This window comes from Betta splendens, chromosome 24, assembly GCF_900634795.4.
Source record: "Betta splendens chromosome 24, fBetSpl5.4, whole genome shotgun sequence".
In the NCBI taxonomy this organism is placed as follows: domain Eukaryota; kingdom Metazoa; phylum Chordata; class Actinopteri; order Anabantiformes; family Osphronemidae; genus Betta; species Betta splendens.
The window spans coordinates 13405623-13429903 of record NC_040901.2 but is presented as its reverse complement, the minus strand read 5'-3'; the positions used below and the strand labels follow the sequence as shown (position 1 = coordinate 13429903).

The window sequence follows — 24281 nt, the reverse complement described above, 5'->3', positions numbered from 1 at the left end:
GGACTAGCGCCACCTGCTGGACTTCCTGGTGCCACCTTTTGGTGCAGGTGAAGGGATGCTGTTCAAGTTCAGTTCTGAGGGCAGAACAGACGAGGACACAACTAACTGTTGGGAGATGAAACAGGTTGTGTTTGAACGCTGCTTTGGCACCATGCTACACCCCTTTACCCCAATAGCAGACAATGGACTGAAGTCACACTGAGGAAGAGGAATGAATAATGACAGGAAGAAGATTGAAGTTCCTTATATGAAGCACAACTGAGTATTTAAGTGATGAGAACAAAAAAGGCAGAAGTCAAATTTAAATGGATTACATGTGTTCAGTCCTCAAACTACTGCTCTCGTGTGCAGGTAAGCATGCATAGAAAACGAATTAAGGTAGGAATTGTAAATATGTCTGTAAATGAAGGAACAGTAATGAAGTACAACAGCAGATGAAGAATTCTCTGTTTGATTAGTTGGTTAATGGTTAGTTTTTCCCTTTTTTCTTCAGGCAAGAACAAAAACCTATAGAACCCAAGTGAAAACGAAGACACCAAGATGAGTAATGGTACTTTTATTTATGAATATGTCCTCATTTTTACATAATCAACTACAGCGATTTTTCACAAAGCAAAATATTTGGTGATGTTACAAATTTAACTTGAATTTAAGGGTGTGTTAAGTGTCTTCTTAAAAGGTGTATCATTAATCTTAAAGCATGAAACAGAAAGGGAAACACAAAAATGACACTAAAGAGGTTTTTAACTCATTTACTACAGACAAAATGCAACAAAACTAAACTGGAAACAAACATGACATGATGTTTGGTGAACAAAGCAAAGTCAAAACCAGTAACGTATGTTTTTTCTCTCTCTAGTTTTGTGGTGGTACATATTCGTTCCTCTGGTTTTAGTGGTGGTTATAATCGCACTGGGGTTCTTCATATGGCAGAAAATAAAAAGTGAGGACCTGCACAGATAAAATAGCACAATAAACATTTTTTACAAATCTCACTCTGTAGTAAAAGTAAAATTATAAATTGTGTTTTTAGATAAAAAGTCAAAGATGGAAGACAAGAATGTGAGCTTCGTTTTCATTGTTGATAACAAGCCAGCATTTGAGTTTTCAGATGTCTCAGTATTCAACTATCCTTACTGCAGAAAACTGTATCTGTGATTTCAGGCAGAGAACTTGAACTCGGATTCTGATTCTGTTTCTTACGCTTCAATCAGCTTCAGCAAGAAAACAGAGAGGGAAATGCAGGTAAGCTGCCGTCGTACTGCAGGCGTCAGAGCTGCATTCATTTGTGGTCAACTGCAATTACATGAGAGGATGTAAAAACATGTGCAAACTGGTGCAAACACACATTCTGTACATATACGTATAGTCTATCGCCCTGTTAGAGTATTTATTGGAGGACCTGCAGTATAAGAGCGTCTCGTAGAGTTGCCTGTTTTTGGAGCGTGACACCGTGAGAAGCACATCCAGCTGCTGCTCATAGGGTTCCAGCCATGGGGCATCCACAGAGAGCTGCACAGCGGGGGGTACGTGCCAGTGGACCCTGAGCACTTTATTTTTTATTTCCGCCACTTTGCGGAACCTGCAGCATTAACACCTGCACACACGGTCCCACTCAGTGTCCTGCGTGGGCGCAAACCGTATTTAAAAACGTACACAAAGTTTAGTAGGAAATCTACGCAAGTCTTTGTACTTGAGGCCCCAGGTGTTTGTAGTGTGTGTCACACACACACCAGAAAAAAGCTGAGGTAATGGTTGCTGAAGTACTTGTGCTGTTACCTTTTGTGTCAGGTTGAGAAGAAAACAGAGGAGGATGCTGTGTCAGGCAGCAGCGGCGTGAAAGGTTCCTCTTCTCAGGACGAAGATGATAAAAATGAACTTTACGCTACTGTTAACAAACCGAAGCAAGACAAACAGACCATGGGATAATTATTTCTGACATTAATTTGTTTGTATTTTTTATACACAATTATTTACTGTATGCAAAGCTTTCCCATGGAAAAAAACATCAGAGAATCCTAAATGTAAAGATATTTTTACAGTAACCTATTAACTGTGATGTAAAGAGAGGTTCGCATTTCTGGTTTTATAGTGTGTCACTGTCACAAATTAAACATTTACTCTGAATGCATGAAGTTTAGAATCAGTTTTTAATGTTGTTGCCTTTATATTTTGCTGGTTGCTTCTTTGTTTAATTACAGACTGAGTTTATCGTTCTGCATTTAAAAGGTCACTAGAAATAACCTCCAAAAGAAAGGTACATTAAAAGTATATTATTTTACATTCTAATGATATTTTATGAATATAAATTACTGCAGAATGACCAGCAGGTGTCAAAGTTTAACCACTATCAAAATTAGAGAATAGACAAACAAATGCTTTGTTAATAATAATAATTATAATTGAACTTTAGAATTTAGTAATTTAGTATTTTCAAACAACAAATTGTCTCACACCTGTTTGCTACAATAGCTTTGATAACAGAATCAGAATCAGCTTTAATTTCTGAGTTTGCACAGAACAACCAATGAATTATATGTGGTCTGACTCAGTCTTTGTTCCCTCTTGTTGCAAAAATAAACCCAAATCATTTATCATTTTAATTATAGATTATAGTTATTTCCACAAATAATAAACAATAAACAAATAAACTGCAGCTCGCTATTTGTCACTGTGTTAATAACCGTAACAAGTAAAAAGATGCTAAATCAACAGATGCAACAAAAATCCAATGTGTTGCTATTTATCACTTGTTGACGCCTTCGTCTGTCAGAACTCACCAATCAGAGAGCGCTGCCACTTCCAAATATGGTCGCGCTGACTCTTTAGCCCGCCCTTCTTTGTTGGCTCGACCAATAGAAATCCACAGAACACTGCCGGGGATACGAGCAGCGGGGAGACCTGAGACAACAGCAGGTTGTTGGTGGGACCGTTTTTCTTAAGTGGTTCAATCATGTAAACGACCAATTAAGCCTTTTATCGACATGAAGGCGTGTTTTTTCAAAGGTAGTAGACGCCGAGGCGCTACAAAGTCTCCGGACAAAGAGGGGTGCACAGAAGAGGTCGTTTAGCCGGACGGAGTAGTGGGAAGCTCCGTCCCCCGCAGTGTTAGCTAGCTAGAAGAACAAGCCGACTTCCGGAAGAGACCTTCAAAAATAAAACTCTGATACGATCTGGGTTTGTTTGGTCGAGCTTTAGAAGACGATTCTCTTACTCGTGCACTTAAACCTGCGACCGGCCGCGTTGTGAGGCGCCTGTTCACAACCTGGGCCGGTGGCCGAACTCTTTCTCGCCTCGTTGAAGACTAACAGACGCCTGCGACGTTCCTCCCGCTGCGCTTCCGGTCCAGCGGCTGTTCGCTGCTGCTAGCTTGACGCACGCGAAGACGAGGTGAAGTTACAAAGCCTCGGACCCACACCGGACTTGGCAGCTGCGCCTCGGTATGAATGGGACCCACCGCCCTCGGCTCCCCTCGGTTCTGCCTCGGTTCTGCCTCGGTGTGCCGTTCGAGGCGCTCGCCTTCCGAACCGCGGTTTCCCCGAACCCGGAGCCCCTGTGGAGAACACGGTGCGGTTGGATTAATAACGGTTGACACATTGAGGGCTCCACAGCGTCGCGACTCCAAATGCGGATTGCACCGGGTTCGGGACGTGGTTCTGTTTGCGGGGTTTCCTGTGTAACGAGCGGTTGCCGTGTTTGGGAGGATGTTGATCTGTCGCCCTGTAGTCCAGTCATTCCGCTTCCTAAATAGGGAAACGCCGCGCTGAGGGAGCTCCTTTTACAAACGCTGCCGGGGCTCCGGGAAACATTGGCCACAGTCACTCTATTTATTGAAGATTGTAAAGCAGATTTGGGTTTCGGTAAAGACGTGGATTTGCGCGTTCTGCTGCCAGGTCTGTCGTTAAGGATGAACCCGCAGCGTCCAGCGCTGACTAGAGGACGCTCCAGGACGTGAAGGAGCGCTTCCGGACCTTCTCCTCCTGGGATCCGGTCCTGGGATCCGGTCCTGGGATCAATGACCGGACCCAACTCTCCGAGCCGAGCCGGTACCTCCCCGGCCAAGCTGAGCAGGTACGGCCGGTCCAAGAGCACGAGCGCGCACTGCCTCCTCCACTGCAGCCCCCAGGAGGAGTCCCCCTCTCCCCCCAACAGCTCCCACTGCCCCGCGGAGGAGGAGGAGAAGGATGGAGGAGTCCTGTTCTACGTTAACCGCACGGGTTTTCCCATTGAGAGCGTGACCTGGGAACGGATGTGGTCCCACGTGGCTGCTGTGCATCCCGAGGGCCAGGAGATGGTGGACAGGCTGCGGAACGCCGCTTACCTTCCCAAGGTAAGCCTGGCTTCTAAACGTCCGTATCAGTATGTTAGACAGACGTGAGGGATTTCTGATGGAGCTGTATCATGAGCTGATCTGAGTGCTGTGGAGCGTTGAGGCCGCTGCGTGTCTCGCTGAGGGCTGATTAAGACAGAGACTATAAAGAACATGTGCGGTGAGAGTCCTGGCATCAGATGATGTGTCTCACAGCCAGCAGCAATAAACATAATGTCCTGAGGCGTTCGAGTTCACACTTCAGGTGTTGATGTCATCTTGTTTTCACAAACGCACACATGCACTCAGGAAATGCATCAGATTACCATGACAACAGCTGTGCTAAACTGGGGCACAGTACCTGTCAAGTGGTGTTAATTCTGCTATTTGGACACGCCACAGTGCATTTGACTCGCTTTGACTCATCCCAGTGCTTGATCGACACCCGCAGTCGAAGTTTGGGCAAGTGCTGAATATATTTTCACTAAAGACGATTTAAATCAGTCAAGTAATGTGGAAATGAATGTGTTATACAAAAACCTGCCGTCGCCTTCGGCTCTGAGGATGTTTCTGATTGGTTATCATAAACTAGCTTTACAAGTCTACGACGAGACCCGATCATGAGAGTTTCTAAAAATCAGCATTCCCCCCAAATTGTGAAAATGTAGCGTCGAGCGGAGCTTCAGTCCCAGATTTGATCACATTTCCTGTCAGTAATTTGGATGAATGTCTGTTGTGTGTCAGGCTGAGTAGGAGGAATGTGGTTGCTGTTTAGCTCCACTAATTGGCCGTGTGCTCCTTAGTGACCCTGTTGGCCGGCAGTGCCACAGTCCTGTTGTTGTGGACAGAAGGAGGGCGTGTGCCAACAAACACACCAGGATCACGTGAGGCCTCCAAACCGTTTCACTTCAGCCATAAACCCTTCAAATGTAACAGAAGTCTAAGGTCAGAGGTGGAATTTGAATCAGGTCCGGTTGTGAACCAAATAAAAAGACAAAACATAACCAGTTGAAACGTACACGAAAAAACAAAAGCTGAGATCTGCGTTTCTTTTTCCTGTCCTCAATGCAAACAAGTCTGTATCAAGTTTGTTTTAACAGAGTTTCTCTGCCAGGAAACCGGAGCTCATCACGTTATGTCGCAGTATTGTTAATATGCAACCCGACGCTCTGTGTGTGTGTGTGTGTGTGTGTGTGTGTGTTGTCAGTGGCGGTTGCCACAGACGCAGTCACTGATGCGCTGTCACAGCTGCTGAGGTGCATTTACAGGGATCAGGTCCACCACATGAGGAGGTGTGGCTTGTGCAGGTGTGCAGGCAGCATCTGGTACCTTCAGCCATGTTTGACATGTCTTCTTCCAGCGCCGCATTAGCAGAATACAAGTGTTGGCACGGTAACCAATAATCCCTCTGATACGATCTGGGTCGTGGATAATCTCTGGATACCAACTGGACCAAAGGACCTTGATGGGAAACGGAACTGGAATCTGTACCAGAGCTCTGCAAGGAGAAAAACAATGTTTGGCATATAATTCTGAATTAATGACATAAAAATTAAAGTTTATGTTTGTAAATCTGGCTTCATGAATTTATTAATTTTCATTTGGCCTAAAAGCCAAACGTCCACTACTTCCTCCACATCTTTTTTTGCTGGCATTGAGCATAAACAGCATGTTTTCTGGGTTGAATGTCTGATTCCTGTGGGCGACTGCCAACGTGGATTAGTCCAGACAGATGCTCTGAGGCAATAATCTTCAATCAAGTAGGTGTTGTTAACTGTGATCACTACAGGCTCCCAGTAGATTCAAGGCAAAGCCAGTTCCCAGCACTTGATATGCAACTAAGAATAGAACAGATTAATGCAAGACAAAAGGAGTTTGATGTTGAGTTGCTCAGCTGTCCCCCCCCCCCCCCCCCCCCCCCCCCCCCCCACACACACACAAACAGGGCACTCCTCTGGATTCACCGCTCTAAAGATATCTCACCAGCAGGAAACGTGATCTTTCTGTCGCTAGTTTGGTGGTTTCCATTTTTAATGTGCACACATCAAACGTGCTCTGAAGGTCATAGGTCACTGCGAGGTGACGCCATCAGCTGTTCCTGCACCTGCTGTGTTCACCTCAATGCAGACTGCTGCTGTTGTCATCACTTTGACTCTGAGGCTCATTCTTTTCTGTGACATTTGCAGATCTCATCCATAAACTCTCCTCCTGTTTTACAGGTTTCATATATATATTCATATAGAAGTTGTAAAAACCTGAAGCAGGGCTCTATATGTTTCAGTATATATTCTGCCACTAATAAACCAGAATGACAGCGAGCCTGCATCATTCTGACCTATGGGCTGAAGCTGCGCTCATGTCGCTTCCTTCACAATTCAGCGAAACGCGATCTGACGCCCCATGAAAATGCTGAGTCATCGTTAGCTGCGACCAGCCTCCGTGTGACAGCTGTCATTCCTTCATCGCGTGAACCGTGGACTCAGCAGTCACTAGTCTGCTCCTGTCTTTTCTTGCTTCCAATCTGCCTCAACGCAGGGAACCCGTCTCAGCTGCTCGGTTCTGTTATTTGAGGTACTTTCAACTTAGTTTATTGATTAATAACCTTCATTAGACAAAGAAAACCAAGAATACTGCGTCACTTTTATAACAAACACGGTCCGTGGAGTCCGCGTCCACGCGCCCACACGCATGAAGGGGCGTTCATGACCTCTGAGCGCGTCCTGAGCCGCCGTCCGTCCTCTCTATCGTTAGCGTTGTGACTCCGCCTTCAGTAAAGTTCAACCTCACAGGTTGGAGGTCGACCATTCACATTCATCTTGTGAGGATGGATCATAACTAGAGGGTCACTGAATCCTCCATTAACAGACAGTGGAGAAACGAGGGATGAGCCCCATCTCAGCTCCAGCCTGTGTGTGTGTGTGTGTGTGTGTGTGGGGGGGGGGGGGGGGGGTACTGACACTGCAGTGATTTCACTACATGACAGATCATGGTAGTAAAATGTGCCATGAACTGGTGCCGACTGGCAGGAGACTGGTTGTGCTGGGGCGTTGGGAGGCCGGAGGGGTCGGCAGCGTTACTGGCTCTGACTGACAGGCAGTATTGTACATGTACATGCATGTATCCACATTCTCCTGCTGCTTAAGCCATAAACGAGCAGAAGTGGAGAGTCACAGGAAATGATCTCTGCTCACAGGCTGTCGGAGGAAGTGCTGCTTTGGGTTCTGGTCTGACTCGCCCTCACATGGTTCAGTCACGGCGTTTTATGACTATTCACAGCTGCTACTAGTGTCCGCAGCACTGATGGTAACAACAGCCCCGTTTAGAAGCTATAATGAGTCACGGGACCTTTTAGGAGCAGGAGGTGCATTGGTGGCGGCCCTTTCCACCACATGTTGATGTGCTGTAAACAACGTGAGAGCTTCACGGCCTTTCTTGTTGGTTCTGTTCCTCTTCCTCCAGCATCCAGTTCCCTCAGTCCCAAACTTCAAACCGTCCATGTCGGTCCCTGACTGGCTGGTGGCCGTCCAGAACTACATGAAGGCTCTGCAGTATCCTTTGACACAACGTGTCCTGTCAGCGTAGGTCTTAGTGAATGCGTGTCTCTGTATCAGACCCATGTGTCGCCATAACAGCTGGATAGAACCTGGTGCACAGCAATGAGGAAAACTGTGTGTGTGTGTGTGTGTGTGTGTGTGTGTGTGTGAGGGTAATTGGGCAAAACAATTTCCCTCGTGACTGAAATATCTCGTCTCACTTAACACGACCATCAGATACAACCACACAGGAACCCAGTTCTTTGAAATCAAGAAGAGCCGGCCTCTCTGTGGGTAGGTGAACTCCAGCTCTGAAGATGTGACCTTTGTGTCTCTGGATCATTATATAACCTATTAAAGGCTGCGTGACTGATATGAATCCCTGCATATTTTCCCGTTTTCTGCTCTTCTCTTGCTTCTCCTCCATCCTGCTGCTTCTCCCCCTTTGCTTTCGCTTTGCACTGCTCCTCCTTCACCTCCTGTTCCCTCTAATCCTCATCCTTGCTTCATGTTCTTGGTCTCCTCCTTTCCTTCCTACAGGTTAATGGAGACGGCGAGAGAGATGATTAGGGAGTCTTTGCCAATCAAATGCCTTGAAGCTGTCATCCTGGGGATGTATCCTTTCCTGATCCCTGCTCGGGGTCAAAGGTCGCATGTTACGTAGGTGAACTCTGGGAGGCTCGTTGCTCTTCCATGTCTGTGCCCTCCCCTACCACCACCACACTCACCCTTTCCTGCACTTACTGAACAGTGTTGCTTGGCAACAAGCCGACTTCTAAGTTTGACCCACCACCGCACACATTCGCAGGCTTAGCATCATCCAGCAGAGCTTAAATTTTAAAGCAGCAGTGTGCAGTTTCACAGCAGCTTCATCAAATGCCTTTTACAGTCAAATTTGTTATTTCATTTAGATTCAGCAAAGTAGAACTTAAGGTGATTAGAGGTGATTAGTGAAGGTTTGGCTTGACTATTAAGAGTCATTTACTGAATCAGGCTTTTAGTGTTTATGTCTGTAACGTGGCAGTTGTTTAGCTTTAAATAGTTTTGGACCAGAGATTTGCTGCAGTGTAAATTAATTATTTGATCAGCCAAATTTCATGATACTTATTTTATTTACTGATTAATGTGTTGGGTCACATAATATTATTGGATCCTCACCTTCCAAGGCCCTGAGAAAGAAAAAGCTAAGGCCCCAGCGAGAATTGAACTCGCGACCCCTGGTTTACAAGACCAGTGCTCTAACCACTGAGCTATGAGGCCTCACCTGGTGCAGAGGTCAATGCTTGGGCTTTTAAATGTGAATGAACGAGGAGGCCACACCCTGCTCACATACCAGCTATTGTTGAGCTAATGTGGTACCAGCCCAACCAGTTAACGCTGTTAGTCACTGGGTTTACTGGGCTCTAGAGCGAGTCCTCGGCCGCTGTCCGTCCCCTGAACAGTGACCCTCGTTTTTTCTGGGTCACATTGTTCTGGGTCTGTGTCTCTTCTCATCAACCATCACTGAGCTGTGGTTTAACAGAATGAGGCTGAGTTTAAAGCAGCCTTAGACTGAGAACAACCCTTGTCTTTGTCCATAATATTCAAGAGTAAATAACACATGGAGACTAAACAGAACGTTTGGAGGCTGTGCAGTAACGCCTGGAAGCTTCATGATGAAGATGAGGAGAGTCTTTGTGAAGTCACTAAAGACGATTTTGTGCCTCCTCTCGTTTTGTCGTATCTAGAATCTCGTCTTGCTGAAAAGGAGGATGGGGAGAGGCCAGGGGGGAGGAGGGTGGGGGGAAGGGGAAGGGGAGGAGGAGGTAGAGAGGTGAGGAGATGCCGAGAGGGGGAGGAGGTGAGGAGAGATGAGGGGAGAGAAAGTGGGACGAGGGGGGGGGGGGGGGGGGGGGGGAGGGAGGAGGAGGTAGAGAGTTGAGGAGACGAGGGGGAGGAGGTGAGGAGATGAGGGGGAGGAGGTGAGGAGACCAGGGGGAGGAGGTGAGGAGATGAGGGGGAGGAGGAGGTCGGGCCCGTGGTCTCCGTCGCTCCGTTCGGTTCCTTCCTCCGTGGGTTTCAGAGCAGCTGCCGGCGGCGGCGTCACACGTCCTCCATCACAGGAAGCGTGTTTGTTCGTCTGAGGAACAACGAGCCGTTGTGTCACTAAATGAGCCTCAGGTGGATCCACATCCAGACAACGTTCTCTGATGGTGGTTGTGTGCTGACGGACAGACGGCTGTTTGGACAGTTGGATGAAGCGGAACATTAACATCAATGCTGAGGACACAAAGAGCACGTGAAGCTGCTGATCTGACGCCATGAAGGAGACAGAACACGAAGGATGCGTTTGCTGCGTGTCCTGAGACACGACCTCATCTGTCCAGTCCTACACCTGTTCTCCGGTCGGTCCTCGTTGTCCCGTTTGTTTCTCTAACGCGTTGAGCAGATACTTGACCAACGGCCTCACGTCCCTGGAGCGTTTCCCCATCAGCTTCAAGACCCAGTTCTCGGGGCACTGCTTCCACCACGTGGTTCTGGGCGTCTACTGCAACGGCCGCTACGGGTCCCTGGGAATGAGCCGGCGCCAGGACCTGATGGACAAAGCGCTGACACACCGCACGCTGGGAGAACTGGTGGCCGAGTTCGAGAGCTCCTACAAGAGATACCAGCACACGCTGAAGAAGGTAGGCGGTGCCGGCGGGGCGGGTCCGGGCGGGTCCGGGCGGCGCGGGTCCGGGTTGGTCCGGGCGGGGCCGGGCAGCGCCCCCTGCTGGGCCACAGACGCCCGTCAACGCTCCGCTCTCGCCCACAGGTCAAAATCGGCCTGTACGTGCCCCACGACCCCCACGTGTTCCAGCCAATCGAGTGGAAGCATCTGGTGCTGAACGCTGCCCGACTGGGAGCCCAGGAGATGAGGAAGGAGCTGGAGAAACACGGGCGCGACATGAGGATGAAGGTACAGAGACAATGAGTTCAACTCAAGACCAAAAAGTCTCCTAGAATCAGATCAACAGTGGAAAACATGGCCTTAAAGCAGGTTTTAGACCACGGCCAGAAAAACCTGCAGCTGCATTTCATTAATTCACCACAGATGTGACTCAGCGTCCAGGGACGTTTCCTGTGATAGAGCTCCTGCTCCGAAGGGTTCGACAAACAAACACAATCAGATCAGACGTGTTTAAGTACGAACACGAGTTTGAGGAGTGGAGGGAGGATGGGATTTAATAAGGAGGATTATACGAGCGAATGTCACATCTGCTTTGTCCTAGATTTAACAAAGCTGTAGAGCACGAGGTCGCAAACACACACACACAAACACGTACACGCATGCACGCACAAACACACACGCACACACACACACGCACGTACAGTACACGCACGCACAAACACACGCACACACACGCACACACACACACACACACACACACACACACACACACACACACAAACACGTACACGCATGCACGCACAAACACACACACACACGTACAGTACACGCACGCACAAACACACACAGACGCACGCACACACACTGACCCACATCCTCAGAAGCACATGACAAACACGACCAGCTGTGAGATTTCAGCTTCCTGACTTTTTCTTCCTGCAGCAAAACAGCCAGGTTTTGTCCAAACAGCTGAAACGTTCCGTTCCTTCCGTCGTGGGGACGTTTCCTGTGGTTTGTTCTGGAGCAGACGCACGTTCTGCTCCTGCTTTGGTTCCTCTGTCGTACGGTGTGTGACTCGTGGCTGCTTTGTGCTCTTCACAGATTCTAAAGTCGTCCAGTGCCCAGTCGCCCATCAAGGAGCGGAGCCGGGGGAAGTCCTTGTCGCCACGGCGACGCCCGGGGAGTCCAACGCGGCGCTTCGCTCATCGCAGAGACAAATCGTACGTGCCTCAGTGATGAACGGGTGTTAGACGAGCGTTGGTCCTGATCAGCGCACTGTGCTCGGGTCAAGGACAGGCTGGTGTGTGTGTGTGTGTGTGTCTGTCTGTCTGACAAACGGCACCAGAACCGCTCAGGCGCTAATCTCAACCTACAGCTGTCACCGAGCGGCTCGTCCAGCTCAGCGTTTCTCAGGCAGTCGAGTCACATCACATCCTCTGAGCAGGTGTCCAGGTCCAGAGACGTGGGAATGGCTGCTCCTAGGGTTAGGAGACGCTCCACACAGGCTGACTCACACAGACGCACACACACATACAGACACAGACACACACACATACGCACAGACAGACGCGCACACACTCTCTCTCTCTCTCTCTCTCTCTCTCACACACACACACACACACACACACACACACACTCACTCACTCACTCACTCACTCACTCACTCACTCACACACACACTCACACACACACACACACACACACACACACACACACACACACACACACACACTCACTCACTCACTCACTCACTCACTCACTCACTCACTCACTCACTCACTCACTCACTCACTCACTCACTCACTCACTCACACACACACACACACACACACACACACACACACACACACACACACACACACACACACACACACACACACACACACACACACACACACACACAGCTGTCTCTGGGATGTAACTCCTCACACTGGGCAGCAGCTGCAGACCCACAGACCCAGTTCCTAGTGTGCGACGCGGCGCCGTGAGGAGGCGTCGCTCCAGATGAAGCGTGAGACGCGACGCAGGGACGTTGAGTGTGATTCCTGCAGAATGTGAGCGAGATCAGAGCCGCGCTGTGGATCCGCTCGGCAGGAAGCAGCGCGTTTGACGCAGACCTGGTGCTCGTGTTCCTCCAGATCCGACTCCACTCGAACGCGGTGCTTAAAAAGCTGTTACTGTTGTGAAGACGGCACTTAGCACGACGGCGTAACGAGCTGCTGCTGCTCCACACAAAGACAAATTACACTGTGTGGAGGCGACAATGGAGCCTCCTCCTCATCACTTCCTCTGCTCCGTTTCAGGCCGGCCTCCGTGGAGAGGAAGCCTCCAGAGCTCAGCACCCTCAGCGACGGCTACCAGATCCGCATCTGATGAGGCTGCGCCACCACAACCACCACAACCAACACAACCAACACAACCAACACAACCACAACCACCACCACAACCACCACAGCCAACACAACCACAACAACCAACACAACCAACACAACCACAACCACCACAACAACCACCACAACCACAACCACCACAACCAACACAACCAACACAACCACAACCACCACCACAACCACCACAACCAACACAACCACAACAACCAACACAACCACAACCACAACCACCACAACCACCACCACAACCACCACCACAACCACCACAACCCCCACCACAACCACCACAACTACAACCACTGATGTTCAGGCAGGAGGCAGAAAAGCTGCACCGTTATTAGCTGCCTCCTCACACGGCGGCCGAGAGACGCTGGTGATCAGACACGAAAGACATCGTTTCATATCAACACAAGTGTTTCTAGAAGAGGTTGGCTTCTCTTTGCACTAAGTAGAAGAGACTAAAGGTTTACTGGTATTTAAGGTATTTTGTAAAATGATGTAATAGCACAATGTGGAGGGAAGAGATGAGGAGAGGGAGATGCTTCAGCCTCCTGTTTGTCTGATGAGACCTCAAAGGTGTTGGTGACAGAAGACGCAGGAGGAGAAGCTCCGGCACCATTAGAGCTCTGCAGCAAAGCTCCTCATCCTCATCCTCATCCTTGCTCCTCATCCTCATCCTCATCCTCGCTCCTCATCCTTGCTCCTCATCTTCATCTTGCTCCTCATCCTCATCCTCATCCTCGCTCCTCATCCTCATCCTCACCTTGCTCCTCATCCTCACCTTGCTCCTCATCCTCACCTTGCTCCTCATCCTCGCTTTGTTAACATGTAGCTGAATATATTAGTGCAGCTTCCATTCGATGAAAACGGTTCTGGAGCAAAAGGAAGCGATGGTGTTTAATGCTGAATGTGAAGGAAGATGATAACGTCCATCGTTTCCTGCCAGACGTCGGAAACCCGCTTCCTCCAGAGTCTAAGCAGCAACTGTCCACTCAGGCACTGTTTTAACCTGAGGAGGAGGAGGTTTCCACATTTAGCCATGGTTCCGTTAAGCCTGTGTTCACTCAGAGGAACAGCTGGCTTCACATCTGGACAGAGCAGCTAAAGGCAGTCATGCTGTTCTCCTCTGGAACATCTGGACCGAGTGGGATCCATCCGGGCCGTACCCGCGGGTCCTGGGCATCACCCAGAGGCTCTGGCTCCACGGCTGACACCAGATCAGTCCTGTCATCAAGACGTGCGTCTAAGTCTAAACGCCCGTTTTCATTAGCTGCACTTTAATGTGTCACCACGGTTCCAATAAGCTGAAGGTGCTGGAGGAGCTCAGCCCCTGAACGCAGCAGCGCTCCTGTGTTTGTTTGACAAGTTTGAAGATTTGACTATTTGTCTTTACTGTGATTTGAACGTCGCTCGGTGCCACTTGACACGTTGTTGACCTTTGCAGCTTAAAAGCACAAACGTCCTGGAGCCGGTTTGTCGACGGTGGAAACTTCGTTCAGATTGTATTTGCGTTATTGATTGTTTTCTCACTTTGTGTTGAATGTTTCACTGCTTTTCTTGAGTCGTTCCAACACTAAGCTATGCAGCCACCACATCACAAACACCGTCTTCCACGGTTCAAACACCTGAGGAAGAGGAGGAGGAGGAAGGTGCTTGTGGCTCGATCCACTCGTGAACAGATCAGTCCAGAGAATTAAAGCCAGAGAACAACTGCAGCTCGTCCTGGTGACCTTTGACCTGAAGGTTGCCTGTTGGTGCTTTCTAAAGGACCAGTGACTTGAATTTTACAAATGAAGGTTCAGCGGTTTCCAGGAGCCCAAAGACTCGTTTGCCTCGATGCACAAAGACGTTAAAGTCAAGGACAAAGCTCTCGACGGAACCAAAGCACAGAAACTCTGTAGCAGGTGTCAGTTCCCAGTAGCCACGTCTGTGCTGGCCGGTTTCTGATCCAGTGCTTCAGGCTGTTCTTTTATCTTTGGGTCCCATTCATTGGTTGTTCTCTGATTTGAATCAGATAGAACACCTTGTATTTGTAGCAGGTGCTTTTTAAGGCTTTGTTTGGTTCCAAAGTGCTGATGCCAGTTCTTACATTTTATCTAATGAGCTGCAGCAGATCAGACGTAACGCGTCATGAACGAGGTCTGAACTGGGTTCCGTCGTCTTTATCTGCAGCTTCATCACCATGACAACGTTATAATGCTGCGTCTGTACTGACAAACTCTAACATCCACCACTTTGTATTTGAGCATGTTCGGACACTCACTGGCCACTTAATTGGGCCGTGTCCAGTCTCGTTCAGTCATTATTTGTAGCAGCTTGTAACGCGTCAGATGACGATGACTGTGTTACTGAGCTGGAGGCTTCGGTGCCTGAGCAGCGGCCGCCTGGTGTCTGAGGCGCCGCCCGCTGCCACACGACTTACTGCTGAGTGAAGCTGGAGCTTCGAGTCATCCTCTCACTTTGTCATGATGTGTGATGCGTTTGAGGCCCTTTTATGTTAGTCAGACCCTGAACAGCCCCTTTTTTATTCCTGTGTGATCAGTGGGAGAAAATGTGAATCAGCAGCTGATAATATCGTAACTCTCAGCATGTGTTCTTTTAATAAAAGCTCTATGTTTCTACCACGTGTGTTTATTGCTGATGACTTCAGGTTAGTTATTATTAGTTATAAACGAACAGCAGAAGCTTTGTCAGAGGAAGTCGATGCCGTCAACAAAGGAAGCGCCAGCTCTTCTCGGCAGCGCGTTGCAGCTGGTTTCTGATCAAATAATCCGCTTAAGCCCCACTGCAGATACGACGGTGTGTCAGTAGATTTACAGAAATAATCCTCCTTCCTCAGCTCTGCAGCAGCAGCGGCTCACCTGTGTGTCCAGTGACACCCGAGCTTCATGGAACCAGCCTGAACTGCTGTAGCTTCTGTGACGTTGGAGTTCAGAGAAATATTGCAATTTCATGGCTTTACATTATTTCGCTGCTTTATGCAGAAAGAGATTTTATTAATACAACACGTTGTTGTTATCAACTGACTGTGGCAGAATGGAAGCCAACAGTTTGAGCTCTTCCTCCCATCTACTGGGTGGTCACACGTGGATCACTGCTGCCATCTAGTGTTGGAGATAAAACTGCTCCAAAGCATGAGGCTCAAACCTTTGGTGCTGCTCTCATTTCAGCCTCATCCTGTTTTAGTCAAAAGGTAAAATTGATACATGACAGCATGTCAGCTTCTACAGGAACCCCTGAGTCCTTTCAACCTCCTGTTTGTTCAAACCCTGTTCAAATAAAGTTTGGAGCATGTGGCTCAGTAACTTGACAACCAGCAACTACCAAAAAACGATACCTGAATGCTGCAGACCTGGGTTTGAGCCTGGAGGGGGAAGACAAGCCCCGCCCCTTATCTGAGCCCCGCCCACTGCTCTGTTGGTCACTTCCTGCCCACGACTCTGCCAAGGTGTTAGACACTGATGGTCCAATTTATTGGGAAGCACCTGCCAAGTAGATTCCACCACAGGCAGCAGCAGCATCTGAACACGATCCTACACTTTTTCATTCCAGAGAGAATCACTGACAGTCACAGACCTTGACAACCAGACAAACCGACCTGCTACAAAAATATCAACGGCTTGTTAAGTTACAGTACAATGAGCATGTGGAACATGGAACTATATGAAATAAGACCAATCTGTGCAACATTTAAACTCAACATGAAAACATAGGTGACGTCTCTTCAACATCACAGACGCAGGAGTTTTATTTTCCAGTTTAAACAATTGTTATACTTGGTCAAAAACCTCCCAGATGATCCCGGTCACTTGATTTCAGCTGCTTTATGAAAATGTGTCTCGTCAACATCTCAACAGGGAGACATTCAAAAACCAAATCCAGAAAACAAAACAGCTGGATTCACTATTTCCCCAGACTGATGAAGCCTCACATTTAGAGACGTCAGTACAATTCAACATTAAAAGTAGTCATTTTAAAATTTAAATATTGTCCAGTATCACTGTGTCCTTAAATGTCTTTAAATACCTAAAATGTCAAACAGATTTCTTTGACGAGTACCTTAAACGTCTTAGACCATGTCCGACCACCTCTTAGCTTCAACTCCAGCCAGAGCTGCTGTCACATCCGTAGGAGGAAGCGAGCGAGGAGAGGGAGGTGGTCAGAGGAGTGGTGCTGGTTGGGGAGGCCGTTAACAGCCTGCAGCTCCGACTCCCCGACCAGCGACAACCTGCCCAGCAGCTGGAGGCCCCGGCCAGGAGGTGAAGAAGTGGAGCTCAGGTCTTCAGGAATAAACAAAGGCCAGTAAGCTCAAAGGTTCCATCAATTAGTTCAATTAATTTAAAAAAAATCAGCACCTGAGGTGAACAGGATGTAATCCACCATCTTGGCTGACTGGTAGTGGCAGGTGGTGATCTCACGTCTCCCGTCAGGCATCCGGTGGCGCTGGTAGGACGACGCCAGCTTCAGGCCGTGCTCCAGTTTGGCTCTGGTGAAACGGGGTCGAGGTGTTTGTGCACACTTAGTTTTCAAGTCTCAAGGAGAGTTTACATTAGTAAACATTGACCGACTGTGGCCTTGACTCTAGGACCAGTGGCAGTGGCGTTGATACTGGGCATCTACACAGCGGCACTAGTTACCTGTCAGCAGCTGCAGCTCCAGCCTGACCTTGAGCAGGCTGATCAGAGTTACCTCCAGGGGGCGTGGCTTCATACTGGCACAGACAGTTGATTCCCAAACTGGGAGACCAGAGGGGAGAACCGAGCCTGCGCTGACCTCTGGGAGGGCTCTGCTGACCCGACACCTGGGAGCAAACACGGTTAGCGTGTGTTCAGATCAATCACCTGAGGCACCTGAGTGCGTCTCACCATGCTCAGCAGCAGTCCCCGATAATCCAGGTAGCCTTCCGTCAGGAAACTTAGCAGCGGACTCCAGGGAGTGGCGTTAAAATCCCCACACAGCACAACTGGAGCGGCCGAGCCGTCCGGCAGACGGGACAGTCTGCTGATCTCAGCCAACAGGATGGCGAGCTGGGCCAGTTTGATGTCCCCACGGCGGGGGTTGAAGAGCAGGTGAGTGTTGGCCACGCAGATGGAACCGGACTGACCCGCGGCATCGTTTGGCTTTAGCAGCACAACAAGTCCCACATTATCCCGGTCAAGGAGGTCGTCACCGGATCGGAAGAACTCAACAGGAGTGGACGAGACGAGCGAGAGGCGGGACGACTTGTAGAAGACAGCACAACCGTCTGGTTTCCCTCCCGTTCGCTTCTTATACTTTGAGCTATAACCTGAACATACACACGGCAAAAGATGATTTGACGACAGAAAGTACATTTGCTACCAAGATGCGTTGGTGTTTATTTGTTTGACCTTAAGCAGGAAGTGTTTCTGCATTCTGTTTTACCTTGTTTCTGCAGAGCAGGCTTAATCTGGTTTTCATAGTGGTCCTCCTGGACTTCCTGAAGACACAGGATCTGAAAGAGTTCAGAGCTCATCACATCTCAGTATCACAATGCTGCAGCACATTCTGTGCATGTACACATGTTTCTACTACTATACAAAGCAACAAGCACGTAGTGATTCACTCACGTCAGCGTTGTGCTGCTGGATCTCAGACAGCAGGTTGGGCAGCCTGTAGTCCCAGGGCAGCACGCTGGGGTTACAGTGTCGGTACAGGTAGGCATTGTCCTGCAGCAGCTCCTGGGACAGGATGTTGTAGGACATCACCACAAAGTCAAAGGCTGTGCAGACGCCTGGCGGCTGAAGGCTGGAGCTGCAGGCCGGAGACATTAGCCACTGCCTGTGAAGAGCTGAGGAGGGAAGTTGTTTAATGTGTAAACGTGTTCCAGTTCTGCTATGTTTCACACACTGGAATCGAAGCAGCTCTGCTTTGGCAACCGACATGACACTCACGCTTGACAGGCGTGGTCTGGGCAGCATCCTGGGGACGCAGGGTGTCTCCAGGTGGAGACGGCTGCATGTGGGCATCACCTCCCAAACGTGTCCGATCGAAGTGGCCAGGACTCGTTTCTTTGGGGGCGTCTGGAGGCCTGTGATGCTCCCACTCCACCCCCAGGTCTCTGGCTGTGAACCGTGGGGTCCTGGACCCTCCGGTCTGGTATTTGCTCCTTCCTCTAGGTGGAGTTGTGTCTTTCTGTGCTTTATTCCAGTATTTAGTCCTTTCCTCATTCATGTCTCTAGAGTTGTGATGTGAGTGAGGTTTGTGGCTGCTGCTGGGATGATGGTGATCCCTCCTTCCTTCACTCACTTTGGCTGCTGTTGAACCTTGTGCTGCAGCTCCGCGTCCTTCTCTTTCCTCCGCACTCTGTACCTCTGTACTTTTCCTCCTTTTGTGCACAGGCTCTTTGTCTCCGTGCTCGGTCATGAGGCCGGAAGCGGTGTGGACGGAACCACATCTACTGCTGAAGGAACCTGGGTTCATGTTCTGCGGGTGCAACGTCCTTGTAACAACTGTTTGGATGTAAAGTCGGTGGCGACGCTCTGACCACCATGGAGGAGGAGCTGGGATGTGGGTGCTGCGCTTGAAGCCGTCCCGGGACAGAACCGGAAGGACGGAGGAGCCGAAGCCGCTCAGCCGGTTAAGAAACATGGGACTTCTGAGGGAGAAAGGGTCAAAGGAAACTAAGCGTTAAACCAAAACCCCGTATACACACGCAACAGCACAACAGTAAATATCAGTCAACGTAAAAAGCACTTAAAACACAGTTTCATATGATGCGACCTGTGGCTTCTGCTGCCATTAGTTCAAAGGAGCTGTTTCTGTTTACATGAACACACACGAGCCGCTAATTAGGACTCAACAACACTACGACATATGGGAAAACACACCGTCCGTTTGGCCACTAGCTTGGGCTAACCAGTTAGCTTAACTGACGTCAGCTGCTAGTCCCATTTATCACCGACTAACCCTCATATTTCTGACGGTTAGTAAATGAGCTAACGTCAACTTACTGCTCCCCGTTAGGAGACACATCGTTGACGTCTCGGCATAAAATCCGCATTTAAAGTCAGGTTGACATAGCTGAACTCGACAAAAACGCAGTCCCTAAAATATGACGTCACAAGAGCGCCACGAGTGTCATGGTGCCTTCAAGAACCCCGACCTCTCCCGTTTTCCATTTAAAAAATAAAGAGGAGACAGACGTCGCAACTTCACACCGGGATCTGGACGTTGTACAATGTCTGTGTGTTGCTGTGTTTGACGCGTGTACACGTTCAAAGCACATTCAAAGGCTAAAGGTGCTACCGATGAAATGCTGTTGGTAAATTCATCTTAGTAGTAATGTCCAATGTTTTACCTGCGTCAGGTAAAACGTCATTTTAAACTGTGACTCCGCGATGGGTAAAATTGCTATTTTAAAAACCTGTAGTTTTCATTTTGGCTCATTTGCGTCAAATGTGACCACATTAATGAGGAAGCGGACTACAGCCGTTCGACAGATAAAACAGTCCGTCTGGAAACGTGAGTCACAGTAACTGGCTTTTAAATCATCTACAAATATGGCGATTAATGCCAGTGATCGCTGGTGCTCACGGCTAAATGCAGTGAAAAGGCTCCAACCGCGGTTCCCCGTGCTCCACGCGGCCGTGGAGCTCGTCGGAGGGAAAGGAGAGGAAAGGTCGCCGTACTTACGTAAAAGCAAACCCAATACTGATGATGCGGACACGGTTGGAGGCGAGAGCCGTCAGCGGGTCGGGTTCGGACTGAGACCGAGCTGCTCCGCAGCGGATGGAGACGCGGCCCGGCTCCTCTCAGTGAACGGCCTCGCTCACGTCCCTCCTGTTATTCTCGTTTTACTTTTTCCTCTTTGTCTCAGTTCTGGATCCGTGGCTCTTTGTAGTTCGATGAAAACTCACCTTGACCTAAAGGATCGTTGCAAAGCAGCCTTCGGTTTCATTCCTCTGACAAACATGACGACAGACTAAACCCCCCACAGAGCAGCTGCTCCTGTATGTGATCCTCCTCCTCCTCCTCCATCACCTGCACAGGTGTGTTCATCCACTCAGACTCCCTCTCCATTGTTTACTTCCCCAAAACGGTTAATTTAGAGTTTGAGGACTGTTTAATGATGAACACAAACACTTGTTACTGTAACTTTATAATAAAATATACAAACTGTTTTTGCTTGTTTGACATCACTGCATCAGCACAAGGTTCTAACACTGAAGCACAATTTGTGCACAAAAACACAACTCAAATCAAAATAATATTTAATCTTAAGCAATGGAAATTGTTTAACTGTAATATTAAGTTGTTTTAGAAGGATTTTAAGATTGTGACAGTATTTATAGTAATTATGAGTGTTAGTCAGACATCAAACACTGTGACTGTTCCAATGAAGTAGAAACATGGGTTATAAAAGCTTTATTTAAACAGAGTGTCATCACATCAGTAGTTGGAGGTGAAGGGTCAAAGGGTTAAAACATGGCGTCCACCACGAGAACAGCAGAGCAACAGACGGAGGCCGTAGTTGTGTTTGAACGACGTCTGGATCTTCTGATCGATGCTCCTCCTTCTCAAAGGGACTGTTGGATCAAAGTGGGCAAATCAAGAGTCTCAGAACAATAAGAGCATTAAAAAGCCCAGAATATGAGAGGTTATTTAGACTCTGCTGCCTGTTCGGCCTGGATCACGCGTGACAGTAAACACAATGACAGCTGAACTAAAAAATGATTTGTGCTTGGTTTTAATTCACAGGTTCTTAAACAGCCCCAGAAAAAACAGACACTTGCAAAAGGTACAAGACACATATTCAGACTGATGGTTTATCCTCAGGCAAACGTTTCTGCTCAGCTCAAATGTGACACTTCCGGGTTTTAAGGTGCACTTAGTTCCAGCCTCAAACGAAGCCAGATGGACGTTTCAGACGCGTCTTCCCTCAGAGCAGCCGATGGAGGCGTCCGGCTCAGCGCCTCTGAACCCTGGACAGCTCTCGCTTCCAGGCCCACGAGCTACAGGTGGAGAATGGGTGACGGGGCGGGCGCCAGGGCTCAGGGGTCAGGGGTCAGGAGAAGGGCACCTCCCATCTCTGTGTGTACGCACTCAGTTCACACGGGCTGATGACCAGCATCCTGGACGAGTCCATCCCATCCAGAGCCATCTCCGAGTCCAGACAGAAGCGAGACACCATGTGCTCCAGGTGCGTCCCTGACTTCTGCCACCTCTGGAGACAAACGGGAGAGAAACTGTGAGTGCTCCTGGCCTCCACTAGATGGAGCCCTCTGAGAGCAGATTTAACCTGAGGGGCTCCGGCCAGCGGCTGGCAGTGTGTGACCATCAGACATGAGAGGTTGTGGGTTTGAAACCCTGTCATGACGTGTGCGAGCGTCTTTGTGTAACTGTATAAACGTGTGGAGCTTCGTTGTTTCAGAGCCTCCGAAGCGGAACGCTGTCATGTATCTCCGTCCCACAAGGCCCTGCGATAACACACGCGCTGGCTCTGTTCTCTGCTGCACAGTTGCATTGTGGGCCGGCGGCGGCGTTGTCAAGATGACACGCTCACCGGCGCGTGGCGACGGGCGTGGAGCTTTTTCATGGGAGATAATTAAAAGTAAATCAATTAGTATTCACACTGTTCCTGCACAGAGCACGGCTCAGAGGCCGGAGGTTCTGAGGCTGGAGGTTCTGAGGTTCTGAGGCCAGAGGCTTGGAGGTTCTGAGACCAGAGGTTCTGAGGTTCCGAGGCTAGGACGCTCGGAGGCTCAGGGGTTCTAAGGCCGGAGGTTCTGAGGTTCCGAGGCTCGGACGCTCGGAGGCTCAGGGGTTCTAAGGCCGGAGGTTCTGAGGTTCCGAGGCTCGGACGCTCGGAGGCTCAGGGGTTCTGAGGCCGGAGGTTCAGAGGTTCTGAGGCTCACAGGCTCGGAGGCTGGAGACTCTGAGGTTCTGAGGTCAGAGGCTCAGCGGTTCTGAGACTCGGACGCGCTGATGCTCGGGCCTGGCGCTGCCTGCGTGTCCGGCCTCGGCCACTTGTTGCTCTGCTAAAGAGGCGCTTCCACCTCACGTGTCTCCGCGTCTCCGTTCCTTGGTTTCTAATCAGCCTCCGCCGCTCCCGTCACAGGTACATGACAGCGACGCGCTTCAGGGCTCGGCTCAAACACTGCAGCCGGAGCCTGATTTAACAGGCTGCTGTGAGACACAACGAGCCGGAGCTTCGCCTGCAGCAACACAACACCTGCTCCTCTGCTCCTCTGCCGCGTAGCGCCGTCTCAGCACTTTATGCCCATCGTCATCTCCTCCTCCTCCTCCTCCTCCTCCTCCTCCTCCTCTTCCTCCCTACATGATCTTCATTCATCTCTCTTTCTGTCTGTTCTCAGGTTTGACGTGGGCTCCGCTGAGGCCTCATGTTTTGCAGCAGCACCTCTGCTGTTGTCACCAGTTAGAGTGTGAACATCCTGCTGCTGGAGCAGCTCAGAGGACTCCAACCTGAGTCCAACTTCCAGACTCACGTCAGCTGATGTGTTGAGCTTCTTGCTGCAGCTGACGTGACTGTAAAACGACCAGCGAGCTTCGTTCTTATCGCTGCTTCGCTGCAGCTCGTCTTGGCTCATCGTTGCTTTTCTGCCGTTTACTTCCTGGTTCTGATGACGCATAGAGAAACCCTTCATGTCTGATCACATCGGACCCGGCATGTTTTTCCAGCTTGGACACTTGAGGTGTAATGAGCTAATCCTCAGCTCCCTCCCTTCCTTGACACCCCCCCCCCCCCCCCCCCCCCCCCCCTCCATCCCTCCCCCCTCCCATCCCACCTGTGCCTCCCCCTCTCAGGTGATTTATTGGTTGTCAGGTTGTTCTCTGCTGCAGGGCCTTGTGGGACGCCGTCAAGGTGCCCAGTGGTCAGGTAATGACAAGTGTGTGTGTGTGTGTGTGTGTGTGTGTGTGTGTGTGTGTGTGTGTGTGTGTGTGTGCGCGAGAGCTTTCCAAGCTGTTAAGAAAAGTCAAGCATCTGCGCCTGCAGTGAGAATGTGAAGGTGTAACAATCATCTTGGACAAATGTGGCTTTAGACTAATTATCATTTAGATTCATTCATCAGCCCCGCGCTGCAACGCGCGACTCGCCCGCAGCCAAGCACCTGTCCTCCTGTCCTGACAGAGAAATGGCTGCTGTGTGCGTGTGCGTGCAGACCTGCTTGCCGTCGGCCATGTTGCAGGGCAGCAGCAGGACCTGGGAGGCCGGGAAGGTGGTGGAGAGGGACAGACAGAGCTGCTGCTGGCGGATCTGCTGGCCGTGGGTGTACACCCACTCCTGGAGGGGGAGAGAGAGAGAGAGGGAGGGGGAGAGAGAGGGAGAGAGAGGGGGAGATAGATTTGTAGAGCCTAGATATATAGATAGAGAGGTATGATCTCGCTCTCTCGAGTCATCTTGCGTTTCAGCGCTCGCT

At 49.7% G+C, this 24281-nt stretch overlaps 2 protein-coding genes, 1 long non-coding RNA gene and 1 other non-coding gene across 10 annotated transcripts; 1 reads left to right on the top strand and 3 right to left on the bottom strand.

Annotated features, from left to right (window-relative positions):
• Positions 1–541: 541 nt before the first annotated feature.
• LOC121202004 (uncharacterized) lies at positions 542–2930 on the bottom strand. Its single transcript, XR_005897296.2, has 4 exons — positions 2781–2930; positions 1780–1888; positions 1204–1623; positions 542–951 (listed from the first exon to the last, which is right to left on the bottom strand). It is a non-coding gene; the product is annotated as an uncharacterized LOC121202004 (long non-coding RNA).
• Positions 2861–13103, top strand: vash2 (vasohibin 2). Of its 5 annotated transcripts, none has more exons than XM_041069446.2 (9): positions 2861–2923; positions 3894–4330; positions 7769–7857; positions 8080–8136; positions 8383–8457; positions 10271–10508; positions 10637–10780; positions 11594–11712; positions 12796–13053. In XM_041069446.2, the coding sequence occupies exons 2-9, from the start codon at positions 4016–4018 to the stop codon at positions 12863–12865; spliced, it is 1107 nt and encodes a 368-aa protein (XP_040925380.1). In that variant the 5' UTR covers positions 2861–2923; positions 3894–4015; the 3' UTR covers positions 12866–13053. The 5 variants fall into 5 exon arrangements, with proteins under 5 accessions (XP_040925380.1, XP_040925381.1, XP_055362494.1 ...); XM_041069447.2 differs by having other exon boundaries at positions 2864–2916; XM_055506519.1 differs by lacking the exon at positions 2861–2923 and adding an exon at positions 13065–13103 and having other exon boundaries at positions 2953–4330; positions 12796–12896.
• Positions 9030–9102, bottom strand: trnat-ugu (transfer RNA threonine (anticodon UGU)). The gene has a single exon. It is a non-coding gene; the product is annotated as a tRNA-Thr (tRNA).
• Positions 13104–16605: 3502 nt separating the features above from the next.
• On the bottom strand, positions 16606–20901 carry angel2 (angel homolog 2 (Drosophila)). Of its 3 annotated transcripts, none has more exons than XM_029140433.3 (8): positions 20760–20901; positions 18795–19498; positions 18471–18691; positions 18286–18355; positions 17748–18169; positions 17520–17683; positions 17238–17368; positions 16606–17162 (listed from the first exon to the last, which is right to left on the bottom strand). In XM_029140433.3, the coding sequence occupies exons 1-8, from the start codon at positions 20813–20815 to the stop codon at positions 17002–17004; spliced, it is 1929 nt and encodes a 642-aa protein (XP_028996266.1). In that variant the 5' UTR covers positions 20816–20901; the 3' UTR covers positions 16606–17001. The 3 variants fall into 3 exon arrangements, with proteins under 3 accessions (XP_028996266.1, XP_028996268.1, XP_028996267.1); XM_029140435.3 differs by having other exon boundaries at positions 20536–20875; XM_029140434.3 differs by lacking the exon at positions 20760–20901 and adding an exon at positions 19854–20002.
• Positions 20902–24281: the final 3380 nt, after the last annotated feature.

Coding starts and splice junctions, on each gene's coding strand:
- vash2 (XM_055506519.1), top strand. CDS start 4,016: ATGACCGGACCCAACTCTCCGAGCCGAGCCGGTACCTCCCCGGCCAAG. Junction 10,509..10,636: donor ACCAGCACACGCTGAAGAAG/GTAGGCGGTGCC, acceptor TCTCGCCCACAG/GTCAAAATCGGCCTGTACGT. Junction 10,781..11,593: donor GGCGCGACATGAGGATGAAG/GTACAGAGACAA, acceptor TGCTCTTCACAG/ATTCTAAAGTCGTCCAGTGC.
- angel2 (XM_029140433.3), bottom strand. CDS start 20,815: ATGTTTGTCAGAGGAATGAAACCGAAGGCTGCTTTGCAACGATCCTTT. Junction 17,684..17,747: donor GGGGACTGCTGCTGAGCATG/GTGAGACGCACT, acceptor GTTTGCTCCCAG/GTGTCGGGTCAGCAGAGCCC. Junction 17,369..17,519: donor GGAGCTGCAGCTGCTGACAG/GTAACTAGTGCC, acceptor CCGTTTCACCAG/AGCCAAACTGGAGCACGGCC.